The 14,518-nt window shown below is 41.6% G+C and overlaps 1 protein-coding gene across 4 annotated transcripts; it reads left to right on the top strand.

Annotated features, from left to right (window-relative positions):
* Positions 1 to 1,978: 1,978 nt before the first annotated feature.
* On the top strand, positions 1,979 to 14,019 carry LOC110486555 (phosphoribosyl pyrophosphate synthase-associated protein 1). 4 transcript variants are annotated; one of them, XM_021558253.2, is made up of 11 exons: positions 1,979 to 2,356; positions 2,911 to 2,963; positions 5,102 to 5,168; positions 5,565 to 5,737; positions 7,110 to 7,225; positions 7,340 to 7,395; positions 7,501 to 7,646; positions 8,652 to 8,696; positions 10,690 to 10,760; positions 10,957 to 11,103; positions 11,772 to 14,019. In XM_021558253.2, exons 1-11 carry the CDS (start codon positions 2,274 to 2,276, stop codon positions 11,928 to 11,930), a joined length of 1,116 nt encoding a protein of 371 aa, XP_021413928.1. In that variant the 5' UTR covers positions 1,979 to 2,273; the 3' UTR covers positions 11,931 to 14,019. The 4 variants fall into 4 exon arrangements, with proteins under 4 accessions (XP_021413928.1, XP_021413930.1, XP_036797170.1 ...); XM_021558254.2 differs by having other exon boundaries at positions 1,981 to 2,356; positions 2,914 to 2,963; XM_021558255.2 differs by lacking the exon at positions 8,652 to 8,696.
* The last annotated feature ends 499 nt before the right edge of the window (positions 14,020 to 14,518 follow it).

Here is a 14,518-nt window from a genome sequence, read left to right on the forward strand (position 1 = left end):
AGACTACCTAAATATGGTTCCCAATCAGAGACAATGACTAACACCTGCCTCTGATTGAGAACCATATCAGGCCAAACCTAGAAATAGACAAACTAGACACACAACATAGAATGCCCACCCAGCTCACGTCCTGACCAACACTAAAACAAGGAAAACACACAAGAACTATGGTCAGAACGTGACAATGAGAGTCTCATCTTCCCATAGAGGGGTCCTAATCGATTTCTAGGCCAAACCGTTTGGACGCTACAGGTGATTTTGTGAGAAAATCATGGTCTGACAAACACCACTCCAGCTTGATTTCCACATGGGCGCTGACATCAACCTTAGGGGGTGACAGATTTTGATGGGCATTTTTTTTAATTGTGTTACTTAGATCAACGCACGGTCTGATTAAAACTTGACAGTTGTTGACCTCTTGAGGTTATTTTGAGCAATTGCAAGAAGAAAACAAATGAACAGGAACCAACCCACCCACCCAACCACACTCACACACACACACACACACACACACACACACACACAGAGACATCTAAAATGTTTCCATGCTTATTTTATACATAGCCTAAAGGAAAACATGAATGTATTGTTTTGGGTATCCTTTGTAGGATAGATAGATCAGAGATGTCCTGTCAACACAGCAGTAGTGCATCACATCAGCACTATCCGCATGATGATTGCTGCAAGAAGCAAATTAGGTTTAACTAAACTCTTGATTTCAAGCCCAAAGTTCGGCAGATAGCGATATTGAATCCTTTCATTTTACCGTCCAAATGCATTGTATGCAGCCGGCAATACATTCCTATCCCTAGTGGACTTTTTTGTACCTGAAACATTCTCCATTAAGGCTGCATAGGCTTCACCTTCCTCATTAGCTTTATTTAATAGAGAGATGGCGGAAACATTTGGGAAAATATGTGTACTTTCCTTGTAAAAAAAAAACATTTTCCACCGCCCTGCTAGAGTAACTAAATGTTAATCCCAGATGTTGTGTATCGCGTTCAGACAATCAGGTTGCAGCAGTCTGTGTTTTTTCACCGCTAACCTAATAGAGCCCCACAGTGGAGTTGTCATAATACAAATAGAACGTAGTGATCCAACAGGGAAATGGTTCCAATCATTTGTACACTATACGTTTTTCCCATAGGGTATTTTAGAAACACTTAAAATAAGGGCTGTGTTTCGTGTAGGCTTACATTGGCATGATGTTTTGATAACCATGTAAATCTCTCTCTGAGTTTTATCAACATATTCGCCTCTATTTATTCTCATATAATAGAAAAAGCTAATTAGCATCAAAGTAGACATCATGCAAGACTATAAATCTCCGCAAGCTCCTGACTGATCTTTTCGACTCATTCAGTCAGATGGCCCAAATTTGGACTAATTTTGTTCATTTGAGTAAGTAATGCCCAGAGCACGCAGGACCAGGACCAGCAAATGATGAACTAAAAACTACAAAGAGTCATGATTCTTACAAGCCTCTCATTCACATCTCATAAAGCCAGCCCAGTGGCGCAGTCTAAGGGCTGCATGTCAGTGCAAGAGGTGTCACTCCTACATGGTTCAAATCCTACTACATTCCCTGGTTCAAATCCAGGCTGTATCACATTAGGCTGTGATTGGGAGTCCCATAGGGTGGTGCACAATTGGCCCTGCACAATTGGCCCAGTGTCATCTGGGTTTGGCTGGGGTGGGCCATCATTCTAAATAATACTCTGTTCTTAACTGACTTGCCTGGTTAAATAAAATAGAATAAGATGGACGGTGAAATGAAACGACTCAATATCGCTGTCTGCCGGCCTTTGGGCTACTTGACTCCCAGTGCAGGAATCTATATAACTAATTTATTAAAAAACACTCCCGTTTCCAACTAAAAATACATAACATCACTAACTCAACTAATAACAGGCGGCAGGTCTGTCAAATAAATAAAAAATACTTTCCCCAGATTGGTATTTTGATTTGGTTCAGGATGATTTTTAGTTGTTGGTGTTGTTCATCTCTTGCACAGCCAGCCAGACAGACAGTCAGACAGACAACAACCTAAAGAGGTTTCACTCAACGAGCATAACTATTTTGGGAGATTATATTTATACTGGATTTAATAAGGTCTAAAAATAACAAAGTGCATTTTAACATCAACGTCGCACGTTTTTGTATCTTTCTTCGTATGACTACCTAACAGTTAGCTTAGCTTGCTAGCAAGCTGCAAGTGTGGTAACGTTAGCTAGCGGTTTACACAGGTGCTAGCTAGCTAACCAGCTGCCAGAATGAATGTCGCAAAAAGTGGTTATCGGGTCTTCTCTGCCAATTCTACTGCAGCATGTACAGAACTAGCCAAGAAGATAACCGAGTATGTATATTTTATTGTTCTAGCTAAATGTATGTGTTATGATAGATAGATAAGCAGATAATGTTGCTAGCTAGCTCGCAAAAATGTGTATGCTGGTGTTTGCAGGTGCATGGCCACAGATGAAGTCATTTGAATTTAGCCAAGGGTCTTGCTTACTGTCATTAATCGATTGGGTTTATGAGTTGGTCATTTGCTAGATGTTGACAATGACATTCAGAGGCTTAAGGGAACTGATTTAATGTGAGACAATGGTGGGCGTATCGGCTGTGTGAAACTGGGAACTGTCTCTTATTAACGTTAGTGACATTGAAACAGGGAGCGAGTGCCTGTGATCTAGATGAACTCTTCCCATGTCTAGATATGCAAGGTAGTGGGCCCACTGTCTCTGAATTACAATGTGACACATTGCAACATGTTGCTTGCTTGCTTGGGTTTCAAATGATAGAGGTACAGCAGGCTTAGTCAGAGTGGGATCAGTTTCCATGCAGGGCCTCTGTCCTGTCTGAATAAGACACATCACAGTGTCATACCTCTTGTCTGGTGTGTTTTTTCAGAAGACTAGGAGTTGAATTGGGCAAGTCGGTGGTCTATCAAGAGTCTAATAGAGGTGAGTTGAAACTAATTATGTATATAACAGGGGAGGCTGCTGAGGGGAGGACAGCTCATAATAATTGGAATAATAACATGAGCCATCCTCCTCTCAGCAGCCTCCACTGGTATACTGTGCATTCGGAAAGTATTCATACCCCTTCACTTTGTTACGTTACAGCCAATATTCTAAAATATATATATTTTTTAAAACAAACTCATCAATCTTCACACAATATCCCATAATGACAAAGCAAAAAAAGGTTTTTAGAAATGTTTGTAACTATTACAATTTTGAAAATGAAATCACTTATTTACATAAGTATTCAGACCCTTTGCTATGAGACTCAAATGTTTCTAAAACTTGATGGGAGTCCACCTGTAGTAAATTCAGTTGATTAGACATGGAATGGCATACACCTGTCTATAAAAGGTCCCACAGTTGACAGTGTATGTCAGAGCAAAAACCAAGCCATTAGGTCGAAGGAATTGTCGTATAGCTCCGAGACAGGATTGTGTCGAGGTACAGATCTGGGGAAGGGTACCAAAACATTTCTGCAGCATTGAAGGTCCCCAAGAACACAGTGGCCTCCATCATTCTTAAATGGAAGAAGTTTGGAACCACTAAGACTTTACATAGAGCTGGCCACCCAGCCAAACTGAGCAATCGGGTTGAAGGGCCTTGGTCAGGGAGGTGACCAAGAACCCGATGGTCACTCTGACAGAATACCAGAGTTCCTCTGTGGAGATGGGAGAACCTTCCAGAAGGACAACCATCTCTGCAGCACTCCACCAATCAGGCCTTTATGGTAGAGTGGCCAGATGGAAGCCACTCAGTAAAAGGCACATGACAGCCTGCTTGGAGTTTGCTGAAAGGTACCTAAAGACTCTCAAACCATGAGAAACACGATTCTCTGGTCTGATGAAACCAAGTTTGAACTCTTTGGCCTGTATTCCAAGCGTCACGTCTGGAGGAAACCTGGAACCACAGGGGTGAAGGTTCACCTTCCAACAGAACAACGACCCATATCACAAAGCCAATACAACGCAGGAGGGGCTTCGGGACAAGTGTCCTTGAGTGGCCCAGCCAGAGCCTGGACTTGAACCTGATCAAACATCTCTGGAGAGACCTGAAAGTAGCTGTGTAGCAATGTTCCCCATCCAACCTGACAGAGCTTGAGAGGATCTGCAGAGAAGAATGGGAGAAACTGCCCAAATACAGGTGTGCCATGCTTGTAGCGTCGTACCCAAGAAGACTCAGGGCTGTAATTGCTGCCAAAGGTGCTTCAATAAATTACTCAGTAAAGGGTCTCAATACTTATGTAAATGTGATATTTCAGTTTTTTATTTGTAATAAATTTGCACAAATTTGTAAACTTTTTTTAAACTACGGGATATTGTGTGTAGATGGGGGGGAGGGAAATGTACAGAACCATCAATTTTATTTTTCGTTCTGTTGCACTGTTCCAACAGCAAAATTAATTTGTGAACCGTTTCTAACCCACAAAAACAGTTTATATCATTCCTTTCTGTTCCTTTTTAAACCTCTGAAATTGAAGATGTTTTTTAAACATTTAGTTTGAAATTAAATCACCACCAATTAGTGTGGATAGCTATTTACATGGGTTGGACAGTGTAGGGGGCATGGATTGGACAGTGTAGGGTGCGAGATGGTACTGAAATTGAGAGCGAGAGAGGAAGGGATTTGCATAGGCACTTCGTTGCATTTTTTTGTGGGACTGGAAAAAAATACCTGGAACATAACATAATTTTATTAACCGGTTCCCATACATTTAAAATAACTCTTCTGTCCGGAACAGTATAGATCACGTTCGTTCCCGATTCTGTTCCTCAAAAAAAAACATTGGTTCTGTTCCCTGAATCAGTTCCAACTCCTAGTTGAAACCCAGTCACTCTGCCTACTCTGCTAATACAAAGGACAACTTATTTGTTTGGCCTGATACAAAGCATTTTTCTCTTTTGGAAAACATGACATGTTACAGATGAGTATTTACAATGGCTTGATAATTATGCCTGAACTGAGTGTTATGTCCTAGTTGACATAAACAAGTCTAGGCACATTTGGGGAAATGTAAGTGTAAAGTTAGCATATTACCCACACTTGCTGTTGATTCAACTTTATGTGACCCTTGATAGAGACCAGAGTAGACGTGAAGGAATCTGTTCGCGGCCAAACTATCTTCATCATCCAGACCATACCCAGGTGAGTAGACTGAAATATGTCATCTCCTCCACACTTCTGTTCTAGGACACACACACACACCTATACTGTGTGTAATGTGGTGCAGCCTTTAGGACTATGCATATCAATGCAATGTTGTAGGAGGGGTATTCACACAGTCATATCACGTGTTAGGTTGCATTACCCATATTCAAACCTGTTTGATTCACACACTATAAATCAGGCACAAGCTCATCTACCATAATATGAATAGCTACCAGTGTTATTAATAGCCATCCTCTTATCTGTCATCTGACTTGGCGTGCACAAGCTGTACTGAGCATATGCTGTTGCCCTCTGTTTGCACTGACCGCACCATAAATGTGACCATTATTTGTTATTGACACTTTTCCCTTGTTTTAACCTTGTTTTAACCAGAGATGTCAACACGGCCATCATGGAGCTGCTGGTCATGGCCTACGCCCTTAAGACCTCCTGTGCAAAGAACATAATTGGGGTCATTCCCTATTTCCCCTACAGCAAGCAGTGTAAGATGAGAAAAAGGGGTTCCATAGTGTGCAAGCTGCTGGCTTCCATGCTAGCCAAAGCAGGTAATTAAATCAAATCAAATTTTATTTGTCACATACACATGGTTAGCAGATGTTAATGCGAGTGTAGCGAAATGCTTGTGCTTCTAGTTCCGACAATGCAGTAATAACCAACAAGTAATCTAGCTAACAATTCCAAAACTACTACCTTACAGACACAAGTGTAAAGGGATAAAGAATATGTACATAAAGATATATGAATGAGTGATGGTACAGAGCAGCATAGGCAAGATACAGTAGATGGTATCGAGTGCAGTATATACATATGAGATGAATAATGTAGGGTGTGTAAACATTATATTAGGTAGCATTGTTTAAAGTGGCTAGTGATATATTTTACATCATTTCCCATCAATTCCCATTATTAAAGTGGCTGGAGTTGAGTCAGTGTGTTGGCAGCAGCCACTCAATGTTAGTGATGGCTGTTTAACAGTCTGAAGGCCTTGAGATAGAAGCTGTTTTTCAGTCTCTCGGTCCCAGCTTTGATGCACCTGTACTGACCTCGCCTTCTGGATGATAGCGGGGTGAACAGGCAGTGGCTCGGGTGGTTGTTGTCCTTGATGATCTTTATGGCCTTCCTGTGACATCGGGTGGTGTAGGTGTCCTGGAGGGCAGGTAGTTTTCCCCCGGTGATGCGTTGTGTAGACCTCACTACCCTCTGGAGAGCCTTACGGTTGTGGGCGGAGCAGTTGCCGTACCAGGCGGTGATACAGCCCGACAGGATGCTCTCGATTGTGCATCTGTATAAGTTTGTGAGTGCTTTTGGTGACAAGTCGAATTTCTTCAGCCTCCTGAAGTTGAAGAGGCGCTGCTGCGCCTTCTTCACGATTCTGTCTGTGTGGGTGGACCAATTCAGTTTGTCTGTGATGTGTACGTCGAGGAATTACAGCCTGTTTGCAAGTGTTAACAGTTTACTGTTTACATTGCCCTTGACCATCTGTGTTAAAGGAAAATGTCTACATATTTCAACTTCATATTTGTAATCTTCAGCCCAACATCAACATATGTGAAAATGGCACATTTTTTTTGTTTTGTGGAAAAAAATATAGAGGAAGATAAGTGTTTCCAATGACGTCAGCGGTGTGCATCACGTGATTTTAACCAATAATGAGTAGGGAATGACTTCTAATTGTCTACTAATTGGTTGATGATGTCATTGGAAGCACTTATCCACCTATCTTTTTTATTACAAAACAGAAACGTGCGTTGATGTGTTGATGTTGGGGTTGTGCTGGAGAAGAATTTGAAGTGGAAAATGTTTTACATTTCCCTTTAAACTTGCCTCTGTGGCTGATTTCTCATTCTGCACCCTCTCTTAAAAGCAGTCTGCTGTTTCTTCAGTCTCTTTTCTCATCCTCTCTCTTTCTCCTTCCAGGTTTAACTCACATCATCACCATGGACTTACATCAGAAGGAGATTCAGGGCTTCTTCAGTTTTCCAGTGGACAACCTGCGTGCCTCCCCCTTCCTGCTTCAGTACATCCAGGAGGAGGTAACCATCTCACTGTAGCTCATGTGCCATGCCTGGTAGTAAAGTTGTAAGATAGTAAACTACACACAGCAGCCTATTCAATGTCAAATGTGGGCTCCTCTCACTTCCCTTCAGGTCCCAGATTACAGAAACGCCATTATTGTTGCAAAGTCACCGTCTGCTGCTAAGAGGTAACATATTATTTAGTTACGGAGGCCTGGAGTGTGATCATCTAATGTACATAATGTAAAAGGGTGTCTGCATTTCTCCGGTGTTTTCTTGCTGTTGTCTTTCAGAGCTCAGTCCTATGCAGAGCGACTGCGTTTGGGCCTGGCAGTGATGCATGGCGAGGCTCAGTGTTCAGAGTCTGACATGGCTGACGGACGACACTCTCCCCCCTGTGTCCGTAACACCTCAGGACACCCTGGGCTGGAGTTGCCTTGTAAGACCTCTCTAGAAGCCCTATATAGCTTATAGCTTGGTAACTAGCCAGGTGTAGTTGTAGTCAGTCTGCCATCAGATCAAATTGAAACTGTATCTTTGTCTGTAGCTTCCCCAATTCTTTAGTGTTGGTCAGGCTGTGTCTGTAAGATATAGATGGATGCATAGATGCCTGTACTCGTCAATGGTTGCATCCAAAAATATGTTAAGTGTAGTGTGAAATGTTCAAGTCTCTGAATTATTTGAATAATTATTTCAAACCCCCAAAATATCCATGGCAAAATCCTCATCATATGGATTTAATGTCAGCACTAACCGCTTCATAAGTGACGATTCTGCTATAACCATTTTAACACCTGACATAATTTTTTAAGGATCTTGAATTGTGTAGCCTATTTACTGCACGTTCTAATTCCACACATACACTGCCTCTACTAATGTTGCGACCGTAGCCTCCCTAAAATGTAAATTCATTCATACCAAATCGTTTTAGAATGGTTTGCATGTTTAAAAATGACATTTTGAATAAGAGAACATACATTTAGTTTTTCATTTTGAGAGAATGACACTAACTTGATATTGGATATGTCTCATTTTCTCAGTACATTCGCGGTAAGGCTGTTAAAACAGTCGGGTCTGACAACATGGTCAGACTTTCTGTCTGGGCTTTGTGTCATTGGCAAATGACTCCAGAGTATTTATTATGCCAACTGGCTGTGTCCCCCTTCAGCTTTAGTGTTTGTAATAATATTTGTATTATTTACTTAATTTATTATCCTTGACTTTAAAAATCCTCTTATTGTAAGCCTGGGTCAGTTGCAAACTGTCCTACACATTTCTTGAATGAATAAGCTTAGTGGAATGGTTTTGGATTCTTCACGGGTTAGCTTTAAAGATTTTGCTTCATGTAAGAGGATTTTCCCAGTCCTGGCTTCATGTCTTCGTAGTCTGTTATGTCCAGTCTCTGTGGATGTGTGTTAACGTGGTGTTTATTTGTTGATAATAGCTGGCAGCAAACAACAAGCTCCGTTCCCAGGCATAGAGCTCCCAAGTACGACCGTAAACTTAATTCCCTTTTGACCACCAAATGGATCCTCTCCAAATGGTTCCTAAATGCGTGCATGTAGTGATCAAGGGTTTTCGAATCATCTTGCCAACAAACAGTCTTAAGTGCAAGGTCCTCAGTTGTGATTGAGGAAAGCATAACAAAGACAATCAATGGACCAATTACAAATGATCTGGGTCAGTTAGTTGATGTGGTCCAGCGCTACAGATCCATAGTGGGTGTACTGACGCCTATGTACCCTCACTGCATACTGTAGATGAGATCCTCATCAGGAATGGATCAATGTCTTCCTTGATCCACAGTCAGGTCTCCAGCAGTGTGCCGGTGTCAGAGGCAGAGACTTCAGACTGTTCTGCAAGATGGGCTGAAAGCCCTCCGTTAGTTGCTTTGTGAGACTCTCTTCAATCATCTGACAAATGGAACCATTTCTCCCAGATTCATGTTTTTATTTTCATCCGGACTCATCTTGCCAATCAACACATCATGCTTCCCTATTGAAGCCTCGCCCGAAGGAGTCTGATTAACACCTGGCCTTCAGAAATGCATGTTTTGAATACTAATTAAGCATGCCGTTGATATGTGGGCCTAATACATCATGATAGGAAGAGGAAACAAGATAATCCTTTTTTTCAGAATCTAAAGCAAAGATCCAGATTTTTGGGTGGGTGGCAACATGTTGTTCTTGTGTGTGCTGCTGAACACACAGTACAGTACACCACAGTAGGTCAGGTCAGGGTTATGTTGTGTTCACCTTCTTCCCTGCTGCCCATACAAACCAGTGGGCTGCTGTGTCACACACCTTGGGCCTTCCCACATTTAAATAACTATAAATCCTAAACGTGGACCCTACATGTCAATAACAACACATCTACTGGTTTGGGTGTGAATATGAAACCTGCTTATAACCTCAGGCCATGACTATCACATATTAGTTGTATTATAGCATATGTATTCCTTAGCCCAGCAATGCTGGCTTCTAGCTTCATTGAGAGGATTGCTGAGATCTTCAGGCTTTTCAACTCTTGCCTCACATATATCCAAGACAAGTTTATCTCTAACATATGTGTAGGCCTAACTATAGTTTTTACTAGATCATTTTGATTAATTTCTATATTCTACCTGAAATCATTCTATGTTGTACCTCTTTAAGACTACAGAAGGTTTTAAGACCTAGTGGTGATATTGATGCATTTTGAAAAGCTGAAATGTTCCAGTGCTTATTATTGCTTGTGTGTGGTCCCCTGTAAGGAAGGCATGTGTTCCAGGAAGGAATGTGTTCCTGGCATGAACCTGTGTTCCCTACTCATCTCTAGCTTCCACCCCCACAATCAGCTTCCCCACTCTGGCTGGCTGATTGTCCATCCGCTGATTGTGCGCTTCCCCCATTGACTGACAACAGTGGTGTTCAATAAGACAAACCTGGAACATTAGTAAGCGTGTGATTACCTCATCAGTGCTTGTCTGCCTCTATCGTTTTTGATGGATTAACGACAAGATTAGGTTGTGCATATTGCTATATGCAAACTGTTGCCAAATGTCTGCACTGAGCTCTGAGCAGACTGTGTTGTGGAGGAAATGTAATATCAGCGTCTGATTGGGTATGCTAGGCAAAAAGCCTGTAATTTTGATTATCCTTGTGCTGGAATGAGTTTGGCATTCCATTTAAATCTATAAGGGTATAATTTGGACAATTGACATAATTTATCTAATTTCCCAATTACATTTAATTTTGAAGTGAGAATGTTAGTCAGTTACCCAGAAGGGGGGGGGGGGGAATTGCATGGAACATCAACTATTAATTGAAGAATACATCATCATACCAGTGATTGAAATTGGACTTTGTAATTGTGGAAAGCTCATACTTTTGAACCCATTTTACCCAATCTACTCTGAGATGTATCCTCACTAGTTTTACTGTTTATGCCTATGGATACTGTATGTGATGACTAGCAGTGACCAGTTCATTCTTCCTTTTCAGTAATGATGGCCAAGGAGAAGCCCCCGATCACTGTTGTAGGAGATGTCGGTGGAAGAATCGCCATCATTGTTGTAAGAAATGTGCCCATTTGTTTGGGCCATTTGTGGTTTTGTCCTGGAAGGCCTGTGCTATAATGAGCCACTTGAACTGAATTTGCAACATTTTGCCACATTGTATTTAATAACAGAATATGACAGCCTTAGATTATGGATGAAGGAACTACAGGCGTACATCATTTCCAATCCCGTGGTTGCCGTTCTTTCCCAGGATGACATCATCGACGACGTGGAGGACTTTGTGGCGGCAGCTGAGATTCTGAAGGAGAGAGGAGCTTATAAGATCTACATCATGGCTACACATGGGCTGCTGTCTGCCGATGCCCCCCGTCTTATTGAGGAGTCCGCCATCGACGAGGTGAGATACAGATGTAGGATCTTCATTTCAGACAGTCTGCTACAGCAGGAAAATAATCCTGCAGCAGCAGGAAATGTGAATTATTATGTGGATTGTAATTAATAGATGTTTTTGTAGGGGTTGATACATGTTTCATGAGGGAAAATCAAGTGGAAATGACAAACTTCAGAAACCTTTTTAAACTTCAAATACACTACAAGTTTTAGATTTCCTGCATTACATTTCCTGCAACAAGGTGATCAAATTAAGATCCTACATCTGTAACAGCAGCCCTGTGTTCTGAATTTATCACTACATCTTGAATGGGGAAGTGCTCAGTTCCTCATCCTAAAAGCTTTTCAATCACTTTACAACAGAAAGGCAGTGCCAACACTTTCTATGTACCACCTGTGTGCAAGATATTGCAACTTGATTCGTAGGATGTTTCATCGCCTGTATAAAGGCTGTTATAAGATACGGTAGTCAGGCACAGTTCAGTCTGGGAATGAGACAAAATATACCACGCCGACGAACGGTTGAAAGCAGCGGGTGGCCCGGCCGTCCTATCGCCAAGCGATTCTACATGTAATATCAACACTGTTCGTGGACACCCAGCAGGTGATCTCCTGCACACGGCCAACCTTCATTATGGTATTTCCTCCTCTGTTCCCTGTCTGTCTGCCCCCCAGGTGGTGGTGACTAACACCGTCCCTCATGAGGTACAGAAGCTCCAGTGTCCCAAGATCAAGACAGTGGACGTCAGTATGATCCTGGCCGAGGCCATCCGACGCATCCACAATGGGGAGTCCATGGCCTACCTATTCCGCAACATCACGGTGGACGACTAGGCCAGAGACATATGGTTGAGTCTGTGCTGGAGGTGAGGTGTTCGGAGGAAGGCTGGTGGTATACATGCTATGGTCCCCTCCTCTCTCCACAGTGCAAGAAGTGCATACTGTCCCTGTTGTCTGCACCTTCACACACAGCCTAGTTCTGATGACTAGGACGAGGGGGAGTACCGTCATCATATCCCCTCTTACAAACCAATAAAATGTATTTTCATCAGCTTTTAGTGCCCGAAACATAACATGGAGTTGCTCAATAAAAGTGATAAAAGAAACAAAAAGTTGAGCAATACTAAAAGGTTGATTTAACGTGCGTATTTGTTGTCAGGTCTTTTGTGTTTTTTTTGCCTTACTATGCTAAGGTCTGGCAAACCAGCAATGCATGAATTACTGTACCTCACCTCCATGGTAGTTTCATGTCTTTTTTAATTCCTCCATGCTTCAAGATATGAAGGGATTTGTTATTTTGTTGGTTCACTGTTCACTGTTTTTCCCACCTGAGTAAAAGGTGTAGGGTGAGTGTTACGATGAAAACTAGCTTTCCTTGTCTAGCCCAGGGGTGGGAAAAAATATATATGTATTTTTTTGGGGGGGGGGGGAGAAATTATTTTGGGTCAAAAAAACTCCAGGCCACTCTTGAGCGTTTGAAGCTAGATAGAAAGTATGTAGATATTATAATGGGCCAATATTTTTTTCAAACAACTGCCCTTTTTCCTTTTTTTCCAAAATTGCTTTTGGGAAAAATCTGTGCCGCCTTGTGATAAATGTTGAAATCCCGATGTGGCCCTTGAGCCAAAATGATTGCTCACCCCTGGTTTAGCCACTGCCAACATATCTAATGATGGCTTTTTCTTCAGTTCTCCGTTATGAAGGAGGTTGACCCTATTTCACTCTTTTTAAGTATCTCCCCAATAACATCACTTATTGCTTGAATCATTTCCCCCCACACCCCTGACCCTCCAGGCCTACCGAGCACTGTGACTGCTTTGCATTTAGATGCATGTGTGTTAATGCAAAACCTACTGAGAACAAAGCTAAAGGAACCCTAGTACAGCAGCTCCCAACCAGTTGTGTGTGACACCTAAGCCTCGTGAATTCAGGCTGACTCACCAAATACATCTAATAAGACCACATGTATTGTCTACCACCACACATTAGGCCACAGATTAGGAACTTTTGACCCACCATGTTTGAATCCCAAACACTGTCCTAGTCATTGTTACTGTATTGGTCCAGTCAGTCAACTGTTCTCTGTGTAACTAACAAATGTCATGATTGACACAGATCGTTGGGCAAACTATAACATCAGCTGAATATCTGAATGGATATAACCTTTTATATTAAAGGGGGATATGACATCCTGACTTTGTAGTAGACTTTCCTATATAGTCTTGTTGCTTCTCATCGGCATTCAGAATGACTGACAATATATGCATTATGTGTCCATGCTGAGGTCATGGTTTTGAATATAGAAATTGTAATCGTGACCCTTTACCGTGATGTATGAAATTGTGGTGTCAACTTGCTGATCAGGAGGACTGAGATCTGTCATGATGGATGCCATTTAGTGTCCCCTATGAAAAGATGTGGACTAATAGTCAAACTGATGTTCAAGGGAAGTTGTGTCTGAACCCTCTGTTGGAGCTTTAAGCTCAGGGAGATATGTTTCTGAGGCAAACGCATAATGTATGTGAAGAAAAAGCGCTCTTAATGCTTGTGCCTATGTCTCTGGTACAGCAAAGTCTGCAAATGTAAATGTGTTGCATTCCGTTCCGCAGAACTTTCTCTTTACCATTCTTTGTTACTTTTGTTGTTGACATTCGTTCCTTTGTTATCCTGTAGGATGTGCTAATTGTAAACCGTTAACTATACCTGTGTGTGGTACAGACATGAGGAAAGGTCCTTCTTGGAGAGAAATAGCTGTTGCTATGCCAACTCATATCCATGTCTTCCGATAGCACATTGATTTGTTACTTCACTCTCATTGTCTGATCTTGATGTGGCCTATTTGTGAGTTTATGATTTAATCGAATAATTGGTGTCTGCATCCAATTTTTTGTAAGTTAAAATAAACCTTTCGGCTTCGTTTGTTTTTGCCAGACTTTTTATTGGTGAACAAAATTGTTATGTGTTTAATAATGTAACCAGTTACATTTTATTCTGGAGAATTCTAGTATCTCTAGTCTTAACAATCAATTTACTCTTCTGTTAAAATGAACCATTCACATTATTCAGGTCAACCTTCATCAGATCCCAGAACTATTGATTTATAATTACACAATTATTTGACCATCGTACAATCCCAATATTGTCAGTTGTTATACTTGATCAGGGGAAAATACCATTGAGTTTTATCTACGCTTTGATCAGAGAACATTACTTCTGGTTTGTGTTGTTGTAGTATAGCTACCTAATGCAGTGAGTGGACAGTACAGTGAGACAACTTATTCAGATGAAGTCAGGGACCCTTTACTTGTTCCAAACTTCTCAGGTTTCTACTCATCACTGAGGAGCTTTGACCAAGTCGAGGGGCAGAGACGGACTAGAAAACTCTTATCCCTTGCAGTGGAGGCATTGGTAAGGATGCACAT

The sequence above is a fragment of the Oncorhynchus mykiss genome, chromosome 13 (assembly GCF_013265735.2).
Source record: "Oncorhynchus mykiss isolate Arlee chromosome 13, USDA_OmykA_1.1, whole genome shotgun sequence".
Taxonomy (NCBI): Eukaryota; Metazoa; Chordata; class Actinopteri; order Salmoniformes; family Salmonidae; genus Oncorhynchus; species Oncorhynchus mykiss.